The sequence below is a fragment of the Eptesicus fuscus genome, chromosome 8 (assembly GCF_027574615.1).
Source record: "Eptesicus fuscus isolate TK198812 chromosome 8, DD_ASM_mEF_20220401, whole genome shotgun sequence".
In the NCBI taxonomy this organism is placed as follows: domain Eukaryota; kingdom Metazoa; phylum Chordata; class Mammalia; order Chiroptera; family Vespertilionidae; genus Eptesicus; species Eptesicus fuscus.
The window spans coordinates 45,655,543-45,682,529 of record NC_072480.1 but is presented as its reverse complement, the minus strand read 5'-3'; the positions used below and the strand labels follow the sequence as shown (position 1 = coordinate 45,682,529).

Sequence of the window (26,987 nt, the reverse complement as noted above, 5' to 3'; positions counted from 1 at the left end):
TATTAACTAAATGAAGAGGGAAAATTATATGATCTTCTCCATAGATGCAGAAAAATATAGTTGACCCTTGAACAATATGAAGGTTAGGTGGGCTGACCACCCACACAATGGGAAATTTCATGTAATAGGTCAGCACTTCAAATACACAGATTCCCAACTGCAGATCGAAAGTAATATTTGACAAAATTTTATTCAGCGATAAAAATTCAGCAAACTAGGATTTAAGGAAACTTCCTAAATCTGACAAAGGATATCTACAGCTAACATAAAAATTAATGGTGAAATATTTATTGTTTCCCTAAATTTGGGAACAATATACAAGGTATCCATTCTCACAACTCCTACTCAACATTGTACTGGAAATTCTAGAGCCCCCTCTCAACCTCACCTCTCCCTCAAAAAAAGAAATTCACTGGCATCAATCACCAGGGTATGCTAGCCTCGTGGAAAGGTATTTTAGTAATGACATCGGGGTGGGTAACTTTGTTTTTATTTTATGTAGCCATTTGGATACTGACCTTATTTTTCTTGGCATTTTAAAAAACTGTTATTGTGGTAAGGGCACTTCACATAAGATGTACCTTCTCAACACATATTGAGTGTGCAGCACAATATTGTTTCTGTAGGTACAATGTTATATAGCAGATCTCTAGCACTTACCTTTCATAGATAAATGCTGCTGAGTAGACTGACTTTGACAAACAATGGTGTAACATTTAGAATGTTGTTTTACTTTTAGCCTGTCTTTGTAACACGTGTTTAATGAACTAAGTAATGTGTGCAGGGCATACACAAATTCCTTTGTGAATTAGGATATCCTGTGCGGATAACTTTTTAAATCTTTGTTATAAAATTTTACATGTTTGCTAATACTTTTCCTGAATAAACTGTGCAATGTGATGGCATAATTTTGTGAGATGTTAACATTAGTGAAATGTTATGGGAGCACAGAATTACAGTATAATTTATTTGAGGAAAGTAGTTTCAGTGCTTGTTACTGGAAATGCCTTAGATGTATACTAATTTGGGGCCTTTTTTTGTCCTTGAGAAAATTGCTGGACAGAACTGTGATTCTGAAGATACAGAAATCTATATGAACTCATTTACTAGAGAACAGGAGTTGATTTTTCTTGACCATATTTAATAGTTTTACATCTTCATTGGATAATAATTTAAACAAGTGTTTAAATGTATTGATGTAATATTATTCTGTAACAACACAATTACAATGATTGAACTCTAGAAAATTTTGGTATGGTTTAAAATGGTGTTTCCCATTTGTATATCCAGAAACTTTGGATTATATTGATGCAGTATTTTTTTAGTGAGTTACATATTTTTGTTTTTAAAAGGACATTCAAGAAGCAAACTTCAAGACATCAAGTAGTCGACTCCTAGCAGCTGTTATGTCAGCTCTGTGTCACACCTCTGTTAAACTGACTTCTATCTTCCCTATTGCTTATGATGGAGAAGTACTACTACGATCAATTGTTAAACAAGTTAGCACAGAGAATGACTCAACACTAGTTCACCGTTTTCCCCTTTTGGTAGCACAGATGGAAAAACTCAGCCAGGTAGGTTTTCTAAAATAACTTTTATATTGAAGCAATAAAACTGTCAAATGGAGACATATTTGGCTTAGTGCTTATTCTTCTATATCAGTAAATATATTTACCAAATAATTATGTGTTTCACAAAAAGGACTAAAATTAAAGCAAAAAAAAAACAAAAACAAAAAAAACAGGCTCATGTTTACCTATAAATAAGTACTCTTTTTTCTCTAATTTTTTTTTAATGATTCCTAACCTATAAGAAATTTGAAAGTGTTATATAATGCATTCCTGTGTAATTTTTTTTGGATGAACCATTTGAAAATTGTAGATATAAAAAAACTGTATCTTCTAATATATTTTATATTGCCAAGATAGAATTCTAAGGAAATAAATAACTTTTAAAACATTTTCTAAAACATTTTGTTACATTAAAATAAGCAATACAAAACAATAGTCATAGAATATTCTTTATAATTTTAAAATTAAATCTTTATTGTGAAAGTATTACATATATCCCTCTTTCCTGCACCCCCTTTGACCCCTTGATGAAATTAAATACATTTTGTTTTCTGTCCACAATTGACTAAGAAATATTGAGGGTAGTAAAGGAAATAGATAATGTTCATGCTGAGTATCAATTAAAATCATCATCTTTTTCCTTTTTTTTTCTGGGGGAAAAAAGGTATTTTCCCATTGATCTTTTTAAAAATATATATATTTTTTATTTATTTCAGAGCAGAGAGGGAGCGGGAGAGATAGAAACATCAATGATGAGAGAGAATCATTGATTGGTTACCTCCTGCCCACCCCCATTGGGGGATGGAGCCCACAACCTGGGCATGTGCCCTGACTGGGAATTGAACCATGACCTGTTGGTTCATAAGTCAACACTCAGCCACGGAGCCATGCCGATTGGACTTCCCATTGGTCTTTAGTGAGATTCTGTAATTTCTTATCTTGATCTTTTCCATTGGTAGAGGTTGGAATTTTTCTCTCTTTGCTTATGAAGTCAAATATATAGAAGTTATAAAGTTTTATAGGAATAGTTATAGAATTCCATATTTTTATTACATACATGTACAGAAAGAATTTTGTTAGAAAATAGATTTGCAGAGATTACAGTATTTCTTAGTTGCTTTACCTCTAAATATACCAAAAATAATTATCTGAGATTGGAATCTTGTCTATAAAGAAAGCTTTTTAAATGGGAAGAGTTTTATTCTGTTTGTCGTAAAGAACTGTTACTGATAAGTTAAGAAAATAAGTGAAAATGACAAAAAGCTAATAAAACATAGCTTATAAATGTGTGATACTTTTATGATACACAGAGGCTAATAATTTAAAAAGAACTGCTAAGTGAAAAGTAGGCATAATGACTCCACATACAACTGGATAGACTTACAGAATTAGACTCAAGTCTGAATTTTAAGGTTGTCATCTAGAAAGACAAGATTTTGAAATTGAGTGCCCATGAGAAGGAAAAGAAAGCAGTATCTTGGAACTATTTTTTGTTTGTTTGTTTATGTTTGGGTGTTTTTTTAATGTATCACAGAGTGAAGAGAACATCTCTGGGATGACAAGCTTCCGTGAAGTTCTGGAGAAAATGCTGGTTATTGTTGTGCTACCAGTCAGGAACAGCCTGAGGAGGGAAAATGAGCTGTTCTCCTCCCACCTGGTCTACAATACCTGTGGATTACTGGCCAGTATTGTCAGTGAACTGACAGCCTCAGCCCTAGGATCTGAGGTAATGTTCTACTTTGAGATTGGATAATAAGCACATGTTTAAACTTTCCACATAGTTTCTTTTTTCATATATTTTGACTTCATAGAAACTGATTTTAATACCATCGTTGTTCTTTTTTCCTTAAAAAAATACATTTAAGCTAACTAGGCTGTTTTCCCCTTCCTTTTACCTGTTCTCTGCTCTTATTTGCTTCCTCTCTCACCAGTTTACCCAGGATGTCACACATGTACAAATAAATACGTTTTTCTCTTAGCTGCTTCATTGCACAACCCCACTGTCATATCCCAGTAAATGCAAGTTTGGCCCTGGCTGGTGTTGCTCAGTTAGTTGAGTATCGTCACATTACACCTGAGGGTCATCAGTTTGAGATTCCCAGTCAGGGCACATATCAGGATTGCCAGCTCGATCCCCAGTGGGATGCATGCAGGAGGAAGCCAATCCATGTTTCTCTCTCTGTCTCCCTTCCTCTCTCTCTGAATCAATTAAAATGTATAATTTATATATATATAAAATAATTTGCGTTGCTGCATAATGAGTCATGGAAGTAGGACTATTACTAATGAAATTACTAATGAATGCATGGCATGGAAAGGGTAAAAAGGTAGCTATGCCCACTTGATTGAATCTAGACAAATACATATGTATTTGGGAATATAATTTTTTATATAAAATGGGAATAATAATATATTTTTAAATATATATTTTATTGATATTTTATAGAGAGGAAGGGAGAGGGATAGAGAGTTAGAAACATCGATGAGAGAGAAACATCCATCAGCTGCCTCCTGCACACCCCCTACTGGGGATGTGCCCGCAACCAAGGTACATGCCCTTGACCGGAATCGAACCTGGGACCTTTCAGTCCGTAGGCCGACGCTCTATCCACTGAGCCAAACCGGTTTTGGCGGAATAATAATTTTTATCTTACCTAAGTTACAAAGTATTTTTAATGTAGTAAAATGTAAATAACATAAAATTTATTATTCTATTTTTCTGTGTATAGTTCAATGGCATTGAGTACACTACATTCACATTGTTGTATAGCCATAACACAAAGTTTTAAAAGGATCAAATATTATGTTTGAGAAAACCATTTTGAAACATTTTTAAATACCTTTACATTTTGTAAAGTAACATTATATTTCACTATTTCACTGCCCTATAATATCTGTTTTATAATTTATCTAAACATTTTGGCTGCATTTGGTAAGTGATTTTATTTCCCCCCCCAAAAGCAGATAGTACATTGGTCTTGAAAATCATGTCATAACTAAAGGCCCGGTGCATGAAATTCATGCACCGGAGGGGGGCGGGGCGGGCGGTGTCCCTCAGCCCAGCCTGCACTCTCTTTACTCTGGGACCCCTCAAGGGATGTCCGACTGCCCGTTTAGGCCCGATCCTGGTAGTCAGACAGTAAACGGGCAGTCGGACATCCTTCTCACAATCCAGGACTATTGGCTCCCAACTGCTCACCTGCCTGCCTTCCTGATTGCCCCTAACTGCTTCTCCCTGCCTGCCTGATCACCCCCTAACCACTCCCCTGCCAGCCTGATTGCCCCTAACTGCCCTCCCCTGCAGGCCTGGTCACCCCTCACTGCCCTCCCCTGAAGGCCTGGTACCCCCCAACTGCCCTTCCCTGCAGGCCCAGTCTCCCCCAACTGCCCTCCCTGGCTGGCCTGGTCTCCTACAACTGCCCTCCCTTGCCTGGTCCCTCCCAACTGCCCTCCCCTGCTGGCCATCTGGGGCAGCCATCTTGTGTTTTGGGGTGATGGTCAATTTGCATATTACTTTTATTAGATAGGATATGAATTACCTTATATCATTGGAATGAATCCTACCTAATAAAAGGATAATATGCAAATTGACTGCACCTTCGCTATGCCTAAGCCACGCCCATCAGTCACGCCCACCAGTCAATCAGGGTGAGTATGCAAATAAACCCAACCAAGATGGCTACAGCCACAGAGAGCAAGGTTTTCCAGGCAGCAGAGGAAGCCAAGCTTTCCGCCTGCCCTTGCTAGGCCTAAGCCTCCACTCAAGCTACAAAGTTTCAATTATAGAAGGTAAACAAATTCAAACAGAAATGGCGGCAGCCACGGAGCTGGAGAGAGCAGGCCAGGGTTGCCCCTGGCAATGGAGAAAGCAAAGCTTTCTGCACACCCTGGCCAGGCCCAGGCCTCCGCTTAAGGCTACAAAGTTTCAATTATAGAAGGTGAATTAACCCCAACAGAAATGGCTGCCAGCCACGGAGCAAGCAGGAGGCTACAAAGATTCAATTGTAGAAGGTAAATAAATTCCAGATACCACGGTCTCCGCTTGAGTCACCAGGGGGCGTGGCTGGCCTGCAAACCAACATAGGCCCCCTTGCTCAGGCAGCCCCACGCCCCAAGGGAACCCCCATCCTGATCTGGGACACCCTTCAGGGCAAACCAGCTGGCCCCCACCCCTGCACCAGGCCTCTATCCTATCTAATAAAAAGAGTAATATGCAGATTGACCATCACTCCAACACACAATATAGCTGCCCCCATGTGGTCAGAGATCCTGCCCCCATGTGGACACAAGATGGCCAGCAGGGGAGGGCAGTTGGGAGGCACAAGGCCTGCAAGGGAGGGCAGTTGAGAGGGACCCAGGCCTGCAAGGGAGGGAAGCTGGAGGCGATCAACCCTGCAGGGGAGGGCAGTTAGGGGTGACCAGGCCGGCACAGGAGGGAAGTTGGGGGCAAACACGCTGGCAGGGGAGCAGTTAGGCATCAATCAGGCTGGCAGCAGAGTGGTTAGGGGGTGATCAGGCTGGCAGGCAGAAGCAGTTAGGGGCAATCAGGAAGGCAGGCAGGCGAGCATTTGGGAGCCAGCAGTCCTGGTGGGATCGGGCTTAAACGGGCAGTCGGACATCCCTCAAGGGGTCCCAGATTGGAGAGGGTACAGGCTGGGCTGAGGGACACCCCCCGTCTCCGTGCACGAATTTCGTGCAACAGGCCTCTAGTATTTAGTAACTAGCATATACTCAGTGGTTCCAGGTCTCAAATTTTTTACAAAGGAACTTTTTTTCTTTCATAATTCCTAGTCTTTGCTTTTTCTTACTTTTAGATTTATTTTAGAATCTATTCTGAATTAGCCCATTTAGTCTACACTCATTATTGATTCATTGTGACAGTTTAGCCTTTAGGATTTCTGAGTGATTATATGCACCTAAGCAGATTTTAGTATCTCACCTGGGAAGCATTTCCTCCAATTCTTAGTTAGCTTGTTCATGTTGCTGTGTGGGTTATGTGTCAGGATGTCTTATCATAGTATGATAGTCCAAATCATTGAGGGTAGATCAATCATAGGCTTTGACCTCAGGTTTCATTAAAACCCTGTCAGAACATTAATATTTTTTAAGTTATTAATTCAGCCTATATAATATGCTTATCTTCTGTAGTAGATCTGATAGAGAAAGTCTGTAGTGCACACATAGGTCCTGCCCAGAATGTTACTATCTAGTTATCCCCTATGAACTAACCTGTCTAATGAAAAGGAATGCCCAAAATTACAGGTTCCTAATATATAGCCTTTGGAATTCCCAAAGGTCCTGTCTTAGATAGTCATATTTCTTTCTTTCCCAGAGCAGTTTATAATTGTAGCAAGAATTCTTGCTAGAATTATAAACTGCAATTTTTCTTTCTCTTGAATTTTCTTTCTCAAATTTCTGAAGCCATCTTAGATCAGCAGCAAGGTCTATAATTAAAAAGAGTGGTTTTAAACCAAAATAAGTTCTCTGATCCTCTCTAATGAAAGTCTGTGTCATTGTATTTGTGTGTGTGTGTATGTATTCAAAATTTTTGAATGCCAAGTTTTAATATCACTGTACATTAGTGTTCTTCAGACCTAAGACAGAACATTTTCTGCAAATGAAGTCTTACTTGTAAACTTACAGGTAAAAGGAGGGGTGGTCTAACTGAAGAAGGGAACCTGAGTTTACTTCTTTCTTGAATACATATCTCTGCAGAATTCCTAGAGCTCTGTATGGTATAGTTTGAAATTTGTTGGTCTGTAGAATATTGATGACATTTTTTGCTATCTGTTTTCAAAGTGAGTGATCATTCATATAGTATTACTGTAATAACAACTTTATAGTTCTGACATTATAAATTAAGTGAAATGCATCATTTAATATGACTGAAAGAAGAAAATATTCTCAAGTGATAATGATGTATAAATATAGAATGAGGAAATCTGGTTTTCTTGCTGGTTAATCTTTTAATAAAAATGTACCATTGGGAAGGTTTTACCTCACTTGTTAAATGTAGGTTACTTAACTGAACTTAGAAACCTTTGCTTAGTGTTTTTAAAAGTATGTTATTAACACTCAGGTAGACTACTGTTGTAATTGCTTTTGTCATTCACAGATCGATGGACTTAATTCTTTGCACTCTGTGAAAGCCAGTGCCAACCGATTCACAAAAACAAGTCAGGGAAGAAGTTGGAACACTGGGAATGGGTCTCCTGATGCAATCTGTTTTTCAGTTGACAAGCCTGGAATAGTTGTGGTTGGTTTTTCTGTCTATGGAGGAGGTGGAATTCATGAATATGAATTAGAGGTGCTGGTTGATGATGTAAGTACCACTCTCACAGTGTTCATGTTGCTGTGTGGGTTGTGTGTCAGGATGTCTTATCATAGTATGATAGTCCAAATCATTGAGGGTAGATCAATCATAGATGGAAGATTTTAAGGAAATTGAAAAGGAGTGATTCTACCTGATTGCTTATGTGCCATCTTGGATCACTCCTGCCTCATATTTTTTACACTTCCAGGAAAGATTTTAAATGAAAAGACTAGAAATTATATAGCTGAGCCTCTGATTACAATCTTAAGTAAATTTTTTTTCTGCTATTGTAAGTTCTCCAGAAACAAGAATAATATTCAGACTAATATTACTACCTATATCCATGGTTAAGCAATTTTGTCATAGTATGCTAATAATAGATGATTCTTAGTAATGATACTTACTGATTGTTTTAGCTCTTTTTTGCTATATGCTCTAAATAAAAGTACCTGAGTTTTCTTTTTTTTTTTTTTTTTTTTTTTAAATATTTTTATTGAGGTATTATATGTGTACATATCTTACTATTACCCCCCCCACCCCACACCCACACATGCCCTCCCCCCCCAGAGTTTTGTGTCCATTGTTTATGCTTATATGCATGCATACAAGTCCTTCGTTTGATTTCATAACTCCCCCACCTTTCCCAAACTTTCCCCCTGTACTTTGAAAGTCTGTTTGATGCTTTACTGTCTCTGTATCTATCTTTATGTTCACCACTTTATAATGTTCTTTACTATCCCTAAATGAGTGAGATCATGTGGTATTTTTCTTTCATTGACTGGCTTATTTCACTTAGCATAATGTTCTCCAATTCCATCCAGGTTGCTGCAAATGATGAGAATTCCTTCTTTTTTATGGCAGCATAGTATTCCATTGTGTAGATGTACCACAGTTTTCCGATCCACTCATCTGCTGACGGGCACCTAGGCTGTTTCCAAATCTTAGCTATTGTAAATTGTGCTGCTATGAACATAGGGGTGCATATATCCTTTCTGATTGGTTTTTCTAGTTTCTTCGGATATATTCCCAGGAGTGGGATTACTGGGTCAAATGGGAGTTCCATTTTCAGTTTTTTGAGGAAACTCCATACTGTTCTCCACAGTGGCTGCACCAGTCTGCATTCCCACCAGCAGTGCACGAGGGTTCCTTTTTCTCCGCATCCTCGCCAACACTTGTTGTTTGTTGATTTGTTGATGATAGCCATTCTGACAGGTGTGAGATGGTACCTCATTGTTGTTTTGATTTGCATCTCTCGGATAATAAGTGACTTTGAACATGTTTTCATGTGTCTCTTGGCCTTCCTTCTGTCTTCTTTTGAAAATATTCTGTTTAGGTCTGTTGCCCATTTTTTTATTGGATCATTTATCTTCCTCTTATTGAGTTGCATAAGCTGCCTGTAGATGTTGGAGATTAAACCTTTATCAGTGATAGCATTTGCAAATATGTTTTCCCATGCAGTGGGCTTTCTTGTTGTTTTGTTGATGGTTTCTTTTGCTGTAAAAAAGCTTTTTATTTTGATGTAGTCCCATTTGTTAATTTTCTCTTTAGCTTCCATTGCCCTAGGGGCAGTGTCAGTGAAGAAGTTCTTTTGGCATATGTCTGAGATTTTGTTGCCTGTGGATTCCTCTAGTATTTTTATGGTTTCCCGTCTTATGTTTAAGTCCTGTATCCATTTTGAGTTTATTTTTGTGTATGGTGTAAGTTGGTGATCTAGTTTCATTTTTTTGCATGTATCTGTCCAGTTTTCCCAACACCATTTATTGAAGAGACTGTCTTGACTCCATTGTATGTTCATGCCTCCTTTGTCAAATATTAATTGAGCATAGTGGTTTGGGTCGATATCTGGGTTCTCTATTCTGTTCCATTGATCAATATGTCTGTTCTTGTGCCAGTACCAGGCTGTTTTGAGAACAGTGGCTTTGTAATACAGCTTGAAATCTGGTATTGAGATCCCACCTACTTTATTCTTCTTTCTGAGGATTGCTGAGGCTAGTCGGGGTCTTTTTTTATTCCAGATGAATTTTTGGAGAGTTCTTTCTAGGTCTGTGAAATATGCTGTTGGTATTTTGATGGGGAGTGCATTGAATCTGTAGATTGCTTTGGGTAGTATGGACATTTTAATGATGTTGATTCTACCAATCCAGGAACATGGTATGTTCTTCCATCTGTTTACGTCTTCCTCTATCTCTTTTTTCAGTGTCCTGTAGTTTTCTGCGTATAGGTCTTTTACCTCCTTAGTTAAGTTTATTCCTAGGTATCTTAATTTTTTTGGTGCGATGGTAAATGGGATTGCTTTTTTAGTCTCTCTTTCTGTAAGTTCATTATTGGTGTATAGAAAAGCCATAGATTTCTTGGCGTTAATTTTGTATCCCGCTACATTGCCGAATTCATTTATTAAGTCTATTAGTTTTTTGATGGAATCTTTTGGGTTTTTTATGTACAATATCATGTCATCTGCAAATAAGGACAGCTTTACTTCTTCTTTTCCAATTTGGATGCCTCTTATTTCTTCTTCTTGCCTAATTGCGATAGCTAATACTTCCAGTACTATGTCAAATAGAAGTGGTGAGAGTGGGCATCCCTGTCTTGTTCCTGTTCTTAGGGGAAATGGTTTTAGTTTTTGCCCATTGAGTATGATGTTTGCTGTGGGTTTATCATAAATAGCTTTTATTATGTTGAGGTATGAGCCTTCTATTCCCACCTTGTTGAGAGTTTTTATCAAGAAAGGGTGTTGGATTTTGTCAAATGCTTTTTCTGCATCTATTGATATGACTATGTGATTTTTATCTCTCAATTTGTTTATGTGATGTATCACGTTTATTGATTTGCGGATATTGTACCATCCTTGCATTCCTGGAATAAATCCTACTTGGTCATGGTGTATGATCTTTCTGATGTACTGCTGGAGCCGATTTGCTAGAATTTTGTTGAGGATTTTGGCATCAATGTTCATGAGGGATATTGGCCTGTAATTCTCTTTCATTGAGTTGTCTTTATCTGGTTTTGGTATTAGGGTGATGCTGGCTTCATAGAAGGAGCCTGGAAGTGTTCCTTCCTCTTGAATTTTTTGGAATAGTCTGAGGAGGATAGGTTTTAGTTCTTCCTTGAATGTTTGATAAAACTCTCCTGTGAAGCCATCTGGCCCCGGGCTTTTGTTTGCCGGAAGCTTTTTGATGACTGCTTCAATTTCTTCCATAGTTACTGGCATGTTGAGCTGTTTAGAATCTTCCTGATTGAGTTTTGGAAGGTTGTATTTGTCTAGGAATATGTCGATTTCCTCCAGGTTGTCCAGTTTGTTGGAATAGAGTTGTTCGTAGTATTTTGTAACAATCCTTTGTATTTCGTCGGGGTCTGTTGTTATTTCACCTCTTTCATTTCTGATTTTGTTTATTTGTGTCCTCTCTCTTTGCTTCTTGGTGAGCCTGGCTAGAGGTCCATCAATCTTGTTTATCCTTTCAAAGAACCAGCTCTTGGTTTTGTTGATCTTTTGTATTGTTTCTTTGGTCTCTATGTCGTTTATCTCCGCTCTGATCTTTATTATTTCTTTCCTTCTGCTTACACTGGGCTTATCTTGTTGCTCTCTCTCTAACTCTTTGAGTTGTTGGGTTAGGTAATTTATTGCCATTGTTTCTTGTTTTTTGAAGTAGGCTTGTAGAGCTATGAACTTCCCTCTCAGGACTGCTTTCATTGTGTCCCATAGATTTTGGATTGTTGTGTTTTCATTGTCGTTTGTTGCCATGATGTTTTTTATTTCTTCCTTGATGTCTTTGGTAACCCAGTCATGGTTTAATAACATGCTGTTTAGTCTCCAAGTGTTTGATTTCTTTGGGTTGTTTTTATTGTAGTTGATTTCCAGTTTTATGCCACTGTGATCTGAGAAGATACTTGATATGATTTCTATCTTCTTGAATTTGGAGAGACTTTGCCTATGTCCTAACATATGGTCTATCTTTGAAAATGACCCATGTGCACTTGAGAAGAATGTATATTCTGTGGCTTTGGGGTGAAATGTTCTGAAGATGTCGATTAATTCCATCTGTTCTAGTGAGTCATTTAGGATTGATGTTTCTTTGCTGATTTTTTGTTTAGAGGATTTGTCCAATGGTGATAGTGGGGTATTGAAGTCTCCTACTATGATTGTATTACTGTCAATCTCTCCTTTGATATCTTCCAGGAGTTTTTTAATGTATCTTGGTGCTCCTGTATTGGGTGCATATATGTTTACCAGAGTTATTTCTTCTTGCTGGATTTCTCCCTTTAGTATTATGAAGTGGCCTTCATTATCTCTTGTTATGTCCTTCACTTTGAGATCTAATTTGTCAGATATAAGTATTGCAACCCCAGCTTTTTTTTCATTTCCATTTGCCTGGAAAACCTTTTTCCATCCCTTTACTCTCAGTCTGTATGCATCCTTTTTTTTGAGGTGGGTTTCCTGTAGACAGCAGATATCTGGGTTTTGTTTTCTTATCCAGTCTGTTACCCTGTGTCTTTTGATTGGGGCATTCAATCCATTTACATTTAAAGTTATTATTGATAGGTACTTATTTGACGCCATTTTTATTCTATACCCCTGTGTACCTTCTTTGCTTCCTATTTCTTTCTTTTTTTTACAGCAGACCCTTTAGCATTTCTTTCATTGCTGGTTTGGTGGTGATAAACTCCCTTAGTCCTTTTTTGTCTCTGAAGCTCCTGATTTCACCTTCAATTTTGATTGATAGCCTTGCTGGGTACAGTATTCTTGGATTTAGACCCTTCCTTTGCATGACTTGGTATATTTCATTCCATTCCCTTCTGGCCTGATGAGTTTCTGTTGAGAAATCAGTTGCTAGTCTGATGGGGGTTCCTTTGTATGTAACTGTCTGTCTCTCTCTGGCCGCTTTTAAGATTCTTACTTTGTCGTTGGTGTTTTCCAACTTAACTATAATGTGCCTTGGCGTCGGTCTTTTGGGGTTCATTTTGCTTGGAACTCTGTGAGCTTCTTGGATTTGTGTGGGTTTTTTCTTCCCTATATCAGGGAAGTTTTCTGTTATTATTTCTTCAAACAGGTTTTCTATTCCTTGCTCAGTTTCCTTTCCTTCTGGCACCCCTATTATCCTGATGTTGTTTTGTTTTGTATTGTCCTGAAGTTCCCTTACGCTCTCCTCAATCTTTCTAATTTTTGTTTCTAGAAGCTGTTGTAATTGGGTATTTTTTTCCATCTTGTCTTCTAGCTCACTTATGCGGTCCTCTGCTTCATCTAGTCTACTCTTGATGCTTTCTATTGAGTTCTTTACAGCAGCGATGTCACTTTTCATTTCTTCTTGGTTCTTCTTCATTTCTTCTTGGTTCTTACTCATATTGTCGAATTTGTCTTCCATCCTTTTCAGCCACTTTATGACCATTTCTCTGAATTCTTTCTCTGATAGGTTGTTTGCCTCTAAATCGTTTACTTCCTTTTCTGGTGATGCCTGCTTCTCTTTCCTGTGGGGGCTGTTTCTTTGTCTCCCCATGGTCTCTCTTCTCCGGATGTCTGGTTATATAGATTTCTCTCTCTGGCGTTGATTTAAAGGTATAAAATACAACACAACCAGGCACAACAGACAAGGCACTGAACAGAATTGTATTCACGATATTAATAACCTCCAATAGAGGTAACCACCAGAGAAAGACAAATTAGGGAATAGGAGTGGAAGAGGGAGAGTAAAAAGAAAGAACAACAACGAAGAAAAAAACAACAACAAAGAGTGTGAATCTGAACTTGGGAAAAGAGCAGAAAGAAAGAAAAGAAATAACAGAAAAGAAAAAGAAAAGAAAAAAAAAGTAAGAGAGACAAGAATGATACTAAGAGAGAAAAGGGGAACAAACTATATATATAGGGAGTAAACTCCACTAGAACAACCACTATTCCCAGCAAATTCCAGCAACACGAGCCTGGAGATTAATACAAACTGCAACAGCAGCTAATATCAAGTGAGGCAAGGGAAAACAAAAGTAAAAAACAAAGAAAAACAAAGCAAACAAAAGAACCAACCAAACCAACAAAAAGAATAATCTAAACAATCTCATAAAAAAGCATAAAAATTCAATCTAATCAACATTCAAGCAAACAACAACAAAAGGCCCGAGAGAAAAATAATTTTTTAAAGGTAGCGTAGAGAGAGGTTTGTATGGATTTGGAGCAGGGGGTTGGGAATTAGATATATAAGTAGGGTGAAGTTTTAGCAGGGAGTAAACTGAAAAAGTAGGGAAAATCTAAAGCCAGAAAGGGTTAAGATAAACTGGGAGCAAAAGGGGAAAGGTTAGGAGAGTGATGGCATAATGTTAGCTTTGAGATAGGGTAAAGCGATTGTAAGGGAAAGATGCAAATCGAATGTAGGACACTAATCCAAAAATAAAAGAAAGAGAAAATCAAATGACATTAAAAAAAAAAAAAAAGTAAAATAATAGTAATAATAGTGCTGATTGAAAATAAAAATGTAATAATTAAAAAGGTGAAAATCAAGTGAGGAAAAAGAAAAAAATATTAGTTTCTTAAGTAAAAGATGCAAAAAATGAAAATAAAAAAAATATGAGAATAAAAAATTTAAAAAATTGAAAAAAGAATTGAAAATTAAAAAATAGGAAGACTAAAATGTGCAGTAGCGGCTGTCATTCACTTCCTCTATTATTCTGTTTGTTACGCCTTTTTCCCAGTCTGGGCGGTATTTCAGTTCAGCTTCATTCCAGGGCTCCTCAGTGTTGGAAGCCAGTCCTGCTTTTTAAGCCAGCCCTATCTTAATTTCTCGTATTTATTTTTGATTACACCAGAGACAATTAGCGTTTCAGCCCCTGGGTGGCAGTGTTTCTGAATTGACTTCCGGGCCTCTCTAGCTCTTTTTTCTTTTTTTTTTTTTCCCCTTCTATGGCACTCACTACCGGTTTGTGGAGATGTGCGCCTCAGAGCTGCCTCTCTGATGGTCACACGCAGCTCTGGTCCCCAGGTTCCGAAAAAACACCTTCCCCCTGCAGTCTTTCAGGGTTTCCACCTGGGTTTACCTCTGTATTGGGCTTAGCAATCAGAGTCGGAAAGAGCCCAGGTGTGCGGACCGTGGGTCTGTGCCCCAGACCAAGGAGCCTGCACTCCTTTGAAAATTCTTAGTCTGACCCTCCTCGTCAGATTAAAATGAGTTGCTTTCAAGAGGTCACTTCTGTTAGCAGCTCAGAAGACCCCCCTCCTCATTCACGGATCACGGCAGTTCCAACTGCCGCTGATTTTTCTAGGCACAGACCTCCCGGCTCCTGCCGGTCCTGCGGCTGCCGCGCTTCCCTCACCCAGCGCCTCCCTCACCCACCGCGGGGATTAGAAACCGCAGCTTATTTCAGACAAAATCTGACCTTTCCGTGGTGCAGTGAAGAGTTTCTTTGAATCCAAATGTTTGCGCTGATAGGGGACCGGTGGTCTGGTGCTCCCAGCAGCTCAGTGTTAGCAGTTGTCGCGGAAAGTCAGGTTTCCACTAAAATCCTCCTTTCCTTGCAAGATGGCGAGGCGCCCGGCGAGCCCGCTGCTCCAGGAGGGGACCCAGCCCCTGTGGGTGCTGCGCGGTCAGAGGAACACTGCCCAGCACTCCCCCGCCTTCTCCTGGAGTTTAGCTGTCCCTTGGCTTGCCCACATACACTCCCTCTGCGAGCCTCTGCTGCTCCGACTCTCCGCCCCAGGAACAGACTCCAAACCCGACTCTATTCCGTCGCCATTTTCCCCTGCTCCCTCAGTACCTGAGTTTTCACAAAGCTTTATTAATGGAACAGAATGTAGTTTTTCCTAATATATAGCAATCTGTCTTGGTTTTATGTTTTTAAACAGTTAAATTAATTCTTTCTCTATTTCATTAGACTTTATAATTAGATATAGCATTATTCTTATGAAGAACTAGGAATCCTTTGAGGACATCAGATGAGAAAAGCACATTTATATGATTTAGATTTTAGACTCCACAAGAAATCAGATAAAAGTAAATAGTTTATAGAGTACAAAAAAAATTTTTTGTGTGATATATATGAGGAAATGCTAATACCTAATGTTACATGCTTTAAAACAGTTATGGATTATATGTCAAAATTTTTCGTGTAATAAAGAGTGTGGTGGACTTTGTTTTGTTTTGTTTTAATTAGAGCGAACATGCAGGAGATTCAACTCATTCTCATAGATGGACATCTCTAGAATTAGTCAAAGGAACTTATACAACAGATGATTCACCCAGTGATATTGCTGAAATCAGACTTGACAAAGTTGTTCCTTTAAAGGTAACTTTACTAATATGTTTCTTTTGTAAATAATAGGTATTATTATGTAGTTTACTTAAAAATATCAAAAAATACTTCTTTATGTGGTGCTTTAAATGTTTAGGAAGTACATTTATATTCTTGTCATTGTACTGTAAAATATTCCTAATTGTAAAAGATCTCTTAAAGTCTGGCATAGTAAAATGTACAATATAATGACAGGTATTGTTAGATTTGGGAGTGAAACGGATCTAGCTTCTTCAAATACCTGCTCTTTCACATTTAGCTCTAAGATATTGACATGTCATCATTTAACCAGTTTGAGACATACCTGTAGATTGGGAAGGATAATACCTACATTGTAGTGATGTTCAGATTAAATTAAATAATGGAATAAAGTATTTTTCTCAATGTCTAGTACAGTTTAGAAATTTAATAAATATTAATTCCTGCCCTTTCTTCTCTTCTGTGTCAGAACTCTTCTAAAAAATAACTAGTATAAACAAATAGTATTTACTATTAAAGTTACTTTATATAACTTAAATGTGTAGCAGTAAATAACTTTAACTTTATCAAAACAAATTTTACTTAATATTAAAATACTTATTGATAAAGTAATGCTGCATTCAGCTGTAATAACTTTCATTATAGAACAGAATTTTAGGTAAGTTCACCAGAAACCTCACCAAAGAGTTTAGATACCAGAAACCAAAAACATTTATTGTGAATTTTATATCATGAATTATAAGTTATCAGTATCTGTAGCTCACCTTTTCTGTATATAGTGCATCATATTTTGGACAACTTTTTCCTATGGATATTTTTTCTGTATCTGCCTGTTTATTTCTGTCTCTGAATATATTTTCTTAAAATAAAAATATAATGGACTCACTATTATTTTCCCCTCTTTTAAATTATTTCAAAAGTTAAATTCATCAAAGAAAAGTATTCTCTTATGTATTTATAATCTTTTATTATGGCTAATACTCTTGACAGTATTACTAAGAGCAAGAACTAGAATCATACTGCCTGTATTCAAATCCTAGTTCCATTTTTTACTAGCTTTGTGACTTTAGGCAAGTTACTTAACTTCTCTGTGCCTCAGATGCCTCATCTATAAAATAGGGATAATAACGGTACTTCGTGAGGTCATTTTAATGATTAATTTAATTAAATCACACAAAGAACTTAGGTCTGCTTCTGTTAAAAAATAAATATCAATAAGTGTTAGTTATCCTGTTTGATTCATTAAAAACTCATGTAAACAAATTGTCTATATAAATGACAATGAAATACAATATATTGCCCAGTTTACTTCATAGTTCCTTTTGTATATTTCTACACATTATGAATAAATATAAACATGTTTCACATCTTTATTGTGAAGGAAAATGTTAAATATGCTGTGCGCTTGAGGAATTATGGAAGCCGAACGGCCAATGGAGATGGAGGAATGACCACAGTCCAGTGCCCTGATGGTGTGACGTTTACATTCAGCACGTGCAGCTTGAGTAGTAATGGCACAAACCAAACCAGAGGACAGATTCCACAAATACTTTACTATCGGTAGGTGTGTGTATAGAAATCAGGAACTATTTTAAAGTAGTAGAATATACATGATTTACTCTCTAGGTAAAATATGCTGAATGGGTAAGTTATAATTAAATTATACAGTATCTCTTGCACATAGTACGTGTGCTAATTCATATTTTAAAAGTCTCATTTTTAATATCTAAATTCAGTTTCACCTTAAAGGTGAATACTTTGAAATTTGTCATTATTTTGATAATATATTTGAAACTTTTATGTTGTCACCTTTATAGTTTGTGGTCTGCAGTTTCTGATTTAAATGGAATGTATTTTTTCCCAAAAATACCTAAAAATGATGATCAATCAATTCTGTCCAAGTACTAGTATTGCCTTAATTCTGTTGTCCAGTCTGCAGAATATTTTTATGTCTATGACTCTAGTCCTAGAGTATATAATTATATATTTCTTATGTGTTTAACAAAAACCATTTCTTATGTAAACAGTGGGGAAATAGAAAAAATATTATTTGGGTTTAAAAAAATTTTTAAGTATACATTTCTGACTGAGTCTAAATTTTTCTTTTAGCAACTTAGCTGGAATCCTAAGGAGTAGTGTGTACCAATCACTTTTGTCCTCAACCTGACTTGGCATCAAATCACTGAAATTGCATATCTCTTTCAGAGGTTTGCTGTTTTCTCTGTTTCTTCATTAACAATCTGGAGAAACTGCTTAGGCAATTAGCACAAAATAGTTTCCCTGAATGTAGACTTTCTGCCTCCTTTCTCCATGTGAAATAGGATAGAAATAATACACGTTAAATAGCTACATTGGCATGTTGCTGCTGAGATACAAAAGCTTTTAATCATTTCACCCATCATGAAAACTTTGTCACATAGCACTACAATAAACACTACATTATTCTTTTCTCAAATCAGAGTAAAAACTATGTTATGCACAAGAGAAGACATATCTTTAATGGTCATATCTTCTATATAATTCAATGTTTCAGATATCTAGATTGTTTTTTACTAAGCTTTAATATAAATATACTTAGCTCCAATTAAAAAAAAATAGTTAAGTTTAAAACGACTAAAGTCTCTTAACTTTAAATACCATTTTACTCTGAGGCTCCCAAGGTTATATCTTTGAGTGACAGTAATAGAAATGATGGTGACAGTTAATGTGGAATGAGCACTTACTGTATGCCATGCAATGCTCTCATGTTTTACCTGGGCTGGCAGCTAGTCCTCACAGTAACCTCATGAGGGGTAGGCCCTTTTCCTATCCCTGCTTTGCTGACGAGGAACTGAAGACAAAGTGATTAAACACCTTGCTTACAGGCATGCTTCTAGTAAAATTGTGGCCCTGGGATTGCAGGCAGGAAATCAAACACTCACTCTTGCCTCTATGTCACATAAACACTTTAAGGCTGCTCTAGGTAGTTGGCTAATAGAAGTCTTAGTTTAATGTGTCCAAAGTAATCCTCTCATCCACAGTTTCAGCCAAACTCCTTGGAGTTGGGTTGTTTTTTTAGTTTTTAAAATAACATTTTTTTTAAAGTTAACATGTGCATTTAACAGGAAACTGAAAACACAAGAAGTAAAGAACAAAGTCATTCATAACCACAAGCAGCTTACAGTCTGACATATATTTCTAATTCCCCTGTGTATCTACACAACTAAGCTTCCATTTTTATGTAATTAAGATGGTGCAGTTATATATCATACTTTTTTACACATCATGAATATATACCATTTCAGAGTCCCAAAACTAATATGAGTATTTTGGTAATCCAGAATACACTACACTAACTCAACCTGGAAGAAGAAAAAAAGTGTGATCCTGCTTTTTGTGGTGACAGAAAATTCATAGAGGACAAAAAACAGCCACAGACCTCTAGATAAAGATATTGGCCAAGTTACAATTAAAATACTGCATTCCCTACTGCTCAATAAAAAGTGAGACACAAAGAAACAGAGTATACAAAATATGATGCTTCTAAGAGAATTCATTATGATCTATACTTTTAAAATACTAGTAAGGAGGGAAGTTCGACTTAAGTACTAACAACGAATTCCAACAGTACTGTACACTAGAAGAGGTGCATGCACATCAGTGGTCGTGCCTTCTTTTTTCTCTTTCTTTACATCTAGTTCATCAAGTACTGACAGCTCTACCTTTAAAATGTCAGATTACTCACATAATTAACAGTTACTTCAAGCCATCACTTCTACCTGGATAACTAATAGCCTCTAAACCAGTCTCCCTCCTTTTGTGTTGCTCTCCTACAGTCAGTTCTCCACAGCATAGCCAGAGTGATCTAATGGAAATGGAAATGTCAAGTTCTGCCCTTGCTCAAAATCCTCTCATAAATTTCCATCCCCATTCCAGTATAAAATGTAAAGTTGTTACTGTGGCATACTCATTTCACATGATCTAACTTTCCCACCTTGTCACTTTTTCTCCTTTCATTCCATATACCCCTATCTGCATTCTGGTCCTTGAACTCACCAATCTTGTTCCTTTCTGAAACTTTATCTTTTTGTTCCTTTTGCCTGAATACTTTTTCCTCAGACTTTTTAAAAATACATAATTCAGGCTTTTGTTTAATAGCAGTTTTAAGATAGACCGTTTATTGATCTTATTTAAAATAACTTTATATCATATGTTCTTTTTCATTGATGCCCTGTCACTCCTTGAAATTATATAATTACATATTTACTTTTTTAAATTTTAACTTTTTAAACTGCACATGAGGAGCTCTGATTTAGATATGATTCTTAGAGTTAGATCATGTTTTACCTACCATGTAAAATAATCTCATGTGTTATTCATGTTCCAGGAGTGAATTTGATGGAGATTTACAGTCCCAACTTCTGAGTAAAGCCAATGAGGAAGATAAAAACTGTAGCAGAGCTCTCTCTGTGGTAAGCACCGTTGTTCGAGCTGCAAAAGACCTCTTGCACAGAGCTCTTGCTGTGGATGGTAAGACTTTTACTTTCTTAATAATCATATTAGGTTAATTATGCACACAGTTACTGAAGAGGAACCATCTGGTAGACTTCCAGAGTATTTTGTTCATTTTTTGTACAATACACATACAATCATTTTTGGATCAGTCATACACTTCATACAGCATTGCAGACTTTTTTAGAATGTTCAAAAGCCTGGTAATTATTATTTTCTTACTTAAACTAGTAAAAGAAAAACTCTTGATTAAACTGAGTGTTAACTTTATCTTTTCATAGTCAAAAAGCATTTTGTTTTCTCCTTTAGACCGGTTTTTCTTCCTAAATGTCTTATTTCCAGTAATGGTATTGTCATTTACCCAAATCTGAGTAACCCTAGACATTTCCCCTAATTCATTTGTCTAAATTGAGTTTTATGAGTTCTTCCACCAGAAACTCCAGTTTGTATTCTCCATTCTATCTGTTCTCTCCTAGCTCAGGCTGCCATAGTGCAAGCATATGTCGTCTTTTTCATGGGTGGATCACAACACAAAAATCTCACTGCCACCTTTCCCTTATTCCCTGTCTAGTTATCGAGGCCTCTTCCTCACTGGCAACAGAGTTATATTTACAAAAACATTCACTGTTACCCACCCCACCTTACTTATAACACTTGTTCCTCAGCCTAGTTGCACATCAAAATTACCTGAGAAACTTGCTAAAAATGAAGAATATTTGGCCCATTCAAATTAAGGGCTAGGAAGCTGTATCCTATCCTATTATAATAAAAGGCTAATATGCAAATCAACCAAACAGCAGAACCATCCATTGCTATGCTGTGCACTGACCACCAGGGGGCAGACGCTCAACGCAGGAGCTGCTCCCTGGTAATCAGTGCACTCTCACAGGGTAAGTGCCGCTCAACCAGAAGCCCTGAGCTGGGCTCACGGCTGGTGAGCGTAGCAGCGGTGGCGGGAGCCTCTGCTGCCTCCATGGCAGTGCTAAGAATGTCTGACTGCCGGCTTAGGCCCGCTTCCCAGGATAATGGGCCTAAGCCATCAGTTGGACATCCCCCGAGGGCTTCCGGACTGTGAGGGCACAGGCTGGGCTGAGGGACACCCTCCCCCACCCCAGTGCACAAATTTTGTGCACCGGGCCTCTAGTTTTTAAATAAGCACCTAGCCTATTCTGATGCAACAGCTGACTTAAAAACAAGTATTTTGGAATAATTGATTGGTTTTCAACATAAAAGTCTTTATCATGTAGACTCAACTTATCTTTCAGCACCATGTTCATGGGTAAAAATGAATAAAATGTCCATCAGCAAAGTGCTTTTCATGGGAAAACAGAAGGCATTAAAGCTTAACAGCAAACATTTTTGGAGTGCTTAGTATGTATAGGAATTATTCTAAGTATTTTAGGTATATTAACTTACTTAATCTTTATAACATCCAATGAGGGAAGTACTGTTAGTTTCCTTTTTTATAGGTGATTACTGAGGCATATACAGATTAAGTAATTTGCCTAATGTCACAAAAAGCCAGGTGTGATACCAAGAGTAGTGGTTTAAAATCATGACTGTTACTCTAGGTTTTAATCCTGGCTCTATCATTTTACAGATGAATGATTTGGGGCAAGGCACTTAAACACTGTGTGCCTTGGTTTCCCTTCTAAAAAGTAGGGATAATAAAAGTTTCTTATTGATTGAGATAATACATGTAAATAAAGCCCTTACAGTAGTGTCAGGTCCTAATAAGCACTTGTTGACATCAACTATAATTTTGCTCAAAATAATAAAATATAAATTTAGCACAGCATATATTCATTACAGTGAAATTACTTTCTAATTATAGTTTTAATACCCTTTTTAGCTGATGACATTCCAGAACTGCTTAGCTCTTCCAGTCTGTTTTCCATGCTGCTTCCCCTTATTATAGCCTACATAGGACCAGTAGCTGCTGCTATTCCCAAGGTATGTAATTTAATTTTATAACTTTGAATCTTTTTTTAAACAAAATCATTTTTTAGACTTTGTGTCCTTTCTTTAAGAAGTGTCTTTGAAGTACCTGGGATAGAGGTAACAAGCAGAGATAGACATGTTAATTGATGGAAATTATTAAACCTCTTCATGTTATTGGTATTATTTACTGCATTACTATGCTTACTTATTGGCTTTACATTTGAAAAATTTGGGAATAGGAAATATATTTTAGAAATATGGCATGTAAGGAAAGCTTAAGTTAACTGAGATTGTTAAATTTATGAGATTGATGCCAAATTTCCATTTTGAATAAAAATAACAATATAAAAGGAGTGTTTTTAAATTGCGAAATAGTCAAGACAAAGAAGAAATTATAAACTATTGATTCTTTGCCATAATTATTGATTAAAACTTTACTGCAGATCACAAAAAGGCAAAAGTATTTAAAAATACAGTTTGTCTTCATATAACATTTAAGACATCTATGATAAATGTTTTTTCTCATTGAATAACACTTAGCTAGAAGAAACTCTAGATGGGAATTCTTAATAAGGATAACCAATAATTGTAGTAATGAATAATTTTAAAGCAACTTTCACATTTATTATCTTATTTAATCTTTGCTATGTACTAGGTTGCTGTAGAAGTCTTTGGCCTTGTCCAACAGTTGCTTCCCTCAGTTGCCATTTTGAATCAGAAGTATGCTCCTCCTGCATTCAATCCTAATCAGTCAACTGATAGCACCACAGGAAACCAGCCCGAACAAGGCCTCTCTGCTTGTACAACCTCTAATCACTATGCTGTCATAGAGAGTGAACACCCCTATAAACCTGCGTGTGTGATGCACTACAAGGTAGGCACCGATTTTTAGGGAGAGTTTAAAACTTGGTTTGATGTTCTATAATGATATCTTAACGGGTACTTAGCCTCTGATCAGAAGTATAACTTCTTTTATAGTACTTAAACAGAGAGAATCACAAGGTAATTAGCATTGTCAGATACACAAAAGGGTTTAAGACAGAATTTTTTTCATTAAAGAGCGGTTTTACACGGTTCATAAGAGTTGTTCTCATAGTTTTTACAAGTACAGTGCAGTATATAATTCTAAACTGCATAGTATATATTTTAATAGTAGATATAACCATTAAAACTTAAAAATCGTACTTTTGGAACTGAAATTATTTGTACTACAGCCTCAGCTCTGAACATTTATATACACAATGTAGGATTTAAAGTACTCCATTAACGGGAGGTTAAAAGTTGACTGATGTTGCCAGAAAAGTATTTATACAGATTAATGGATGAACTACACCTTTTTAATAGTACAAATGAACCTTTTCATATTTCTTTCTTTTTTTAATCCTCCCCTGAGGATATTTTTCCCTTGATTTTCAGACTGAGTGGAAGGAAGGGATAGGGGGTAAGAGAGAGAGAAAAACATAAACGTGAAAGAGATACATTGATTGGTTGCCTCCCACACATGCTTGGACCAGGGCTGGGGATTGAACCCACAACTGAGGTATATGCCCTTGACTGAAATTGAACCTGTGACTCTTCAGTCCTCAGGCTGACACGCTAACCATTGAGAAAACTGGCCAGGGCCCTCCTCATGTTTCTTAACCATTCTTTGTGGGCGACCTGTTTGCTTCCTAAAGTCTAAATAAAAGTGTCTGGGTTAAAAAAGAAAAAGTACTCTATTGAACGTAATGTAAAAAATACATATAAAACATTTATAAATATAATATAGAGTGTTCACAATCCTTATTTCTTGCTTTTTAAATTGTATCATGTAAATTGAGGAGAATTGAATTATAAGTTTAAGTTTTATGTGTTTATAAAGTATTTAACTTTTTATTGTAGAATATGGTAAACATAAAATGACAAACTATTACAGTTACCTCATTTATCCATCATCTTAGACTCAACAGTTAGTTATCACCTCTTGGCCTAACCTATTTCATTTATTTTCTGCCCATTTTGTTCTTTCCTAAATTGTTTTAAAGCACAACCATGGATATTTCATTATGTATCTTTAAAATATGAGGACCCATAAAAAATAGCCATTTATCACACTAAAAACTAACAGTTTCTTTCTTTCACCAAACATGCACATTTTAATTATTTGAATTACACTCCAGATAAGATCCACACATTGTGATTGGTTCTATCTCTTAAGTTCATAGGTTTCCTTCCATGTCTCTCTTTTTTTGTTTCCTTGAATTTTATTTAAGAAACTAGTGGCCTGGTGCACAAAATTTGTACACGGGGGGGGGGGGGGGGGGTGAGTGGGAAGGGTATCACTTAGCCCGGTCTGGACCCTCTCCAATCAGGGACATCTCAGGGGATAACCGGCAGTCAGACATCCCTCTCACAATCCAGAACCAGAACTGCTGGCTCCTAACTGCTCGCCTGCCTGCCTGATTGCCCCTAACTTCTCCTGCCTGCCAGCCTGATTGTCCCTAACTGCTCCCCTGCTGGCTTGATTGCCCCTAACCACCTCTGCCTCGGCCCCGCATCCGGGACCCAGGATTCCCTCCTCCAGCCGACCACAGGCACCTGGGATCTGGGCTTCCCTCCCTCTTGTCAGCCATAGGCGCCCAGGCCGGCTGCAGCCACAGGGGATGGTGGGCAGGTGGCTTCACCTGGGCTGCAGCTGCAGGTACTGGTGCCTGGGACTACGGGGTGGGTGGCTTCTTCATCTACCAGGCTGTAGCCAGCCGCAGGTGCTGGTGCCTGGACCACAGGCAGACGGCTTCTCCGTCTTCCCTGGGATGCAGTGTGGGCAACTTCTCCGGCTGGCTATGGCCTGGGATCATGGGGCAGGCGGCTTCTTCATCTCCCGGGCTGTAGCTAGCCTCAGGCACTGGGGCCCAGTTTCTCTGTCTCCCCTGGTATGTGGGGCAGGCCGACATGAGGCTTCTGCTGCTGTCTGCGGTCTGGGATCACGGGGCAGGCGGCTTGTCTCCTGGGCTGCAGCCAGCCTCAGGCACTGGCGCCTGACTTCTCTGACTCCCAGAGGCCTGGAGCGGCAGGGAGTGGGGCTGCCGCCATGTTTTCAGGTTAATTTGCATACTCTGATTGGTTGGAAGCATAGCGGAGTGACGGTAATTTGCATGTTTCTCTTTTGTTAGTGTAGATTAGATCATATGTCTTTGTTGGTTGGATAGGAGCCTCTTTAGTTTGCCTCCTGTGTTCATTAGACACCCTGTTGTCATTCATAGCATTCTCGCTTTCTGGTATGATAAGATGTTCTAGGGTCATTTTATACATCTCTTGCCTCATATCTGAAACCAGCCATTTTTTTCAAAGTGCTCTGGTTCCTTTTAAAAGTGATGGGTATTTAAAAGCCGAAATCTAGCACTAGAGATGCTCATTTCTCCTGGGTTGGTCATTGTTTCTAAATATTTCTAGTGTCCATAGCTAATACATACACTCACACATAAACACATGTTTATACACACAGGTAATTATTATATTATATATGTATATGTTTATATATTTCTATCTATACAAATTTATGTATTTTTAAAGATAAAATAAGTCATAATTTAAAAATATGCACTAAGTATATATGTAGTCTTATTTTCCTTTATTTAAAAATGGTAGCACAATATATATACTATTTTGTACCTTGTTTTTTTAACAATGTGTATAGAAATCTTCCCATATCCATTTAAAGAGCTAATTCTCATTTTTTTCTTTTTACAACAATATATATTCCACAGTGAATATGTATCACATTTTATTCATTCAGTCTTATGGGTGTTTACGTTCAAGGTGTTTTCAGTATTTTTCTTTTTTTCTTTTACAATGAATAATTTGTGTATATGTTTGGGTGTTTTTTTTCATGTTGTTGGAAGCACATCTTCAAAGTAAATTTTAGAAGTGGGATTGCTGGGTTAAACAAATGTAAAATGAGGAACCTTGTGTTTCGTAGATCTGGGATAGTTGATTCAGAGTGTGAATGCATGTGTAGTTTTGCTAGTTGTTGATAAATTCCCTTACACAGAAGTTTATACTGTTCCGTGTCTCCCCCCACCACCCCAACAATGAATGAGAGTACTTGTTTTCTCAAGGCCTCCCTTAACAGAGTATGTGCTTAAATTTGTGGTTGTTTGCCAATATCATGGGAGAAGTGGTATCTCAGTTGAGTTTTAATTTACATTTATGTTATTATGAACAAAGTTGAACTTTTTATTTAAATGGATAATTTTAAAAATCCTTAACTAAAAATGTTTGACGTAGTTCTAGGTAATTTTTTAGATTATATTTAAGAAATAGTGAAGGCTCATTTTATACTCTACAACCAATTCATAGTTTACTATTTAACATGGACCTGCTTAACTGTAATTTGACTACCATGACAGAATTCTCTCTGTGGTAATGGTGACAGAAGCTTACAAGTG

The 26,987-nt window shown here is 37.3% G+C and overlaps 1 protein-coding gene across 6 annotated transcripts in view; it reads left to right on the top strand.

Annotated features, from left to right (window-relative positions):
- MYCBP2 (MYC binding protein 2) overlaps positions 1–26,987 on the top strand; it is a 310,827-nt gene that overhangs the window by 154,133 nt on the left and 129,707 nt on the right. For all 6 annotated transcript variants that reach the window (XM_054719873.1, XM_054719875.1, XM_054719871.1 and 3 more), the window contains 8 exons: positions 1,353–1,574; positions 3,106–3,297; positions 7,687–7,893; positions 16,012–16,143; positions 17,510–17,688; positions 20,495–20,637; positions 22,472–22,572; positions 23,216–23,434. In XM_054719873.1, coding sequence (XP_054575848.1) covers positions 1,353–1,574; positions 3,106–3,297; positions 7,687–7,893; positions 16,012–16,143; positions 17,510–17,688; positions 20,495–20,637; positions 22,472–22,572; positions 23,216–23,434 — 1,395 coding nt within the window. The remainder of the gene's footprint in view (positions 1–1,352; positions 1,575–3,105; positions 3,298–7,686; positions 7,894–16,011; positions 16,144–17,509; positions 17,689–20,494; positions 20,638–22,471; positions 22,573–23,215; positions 23,435–26,987) is intronic.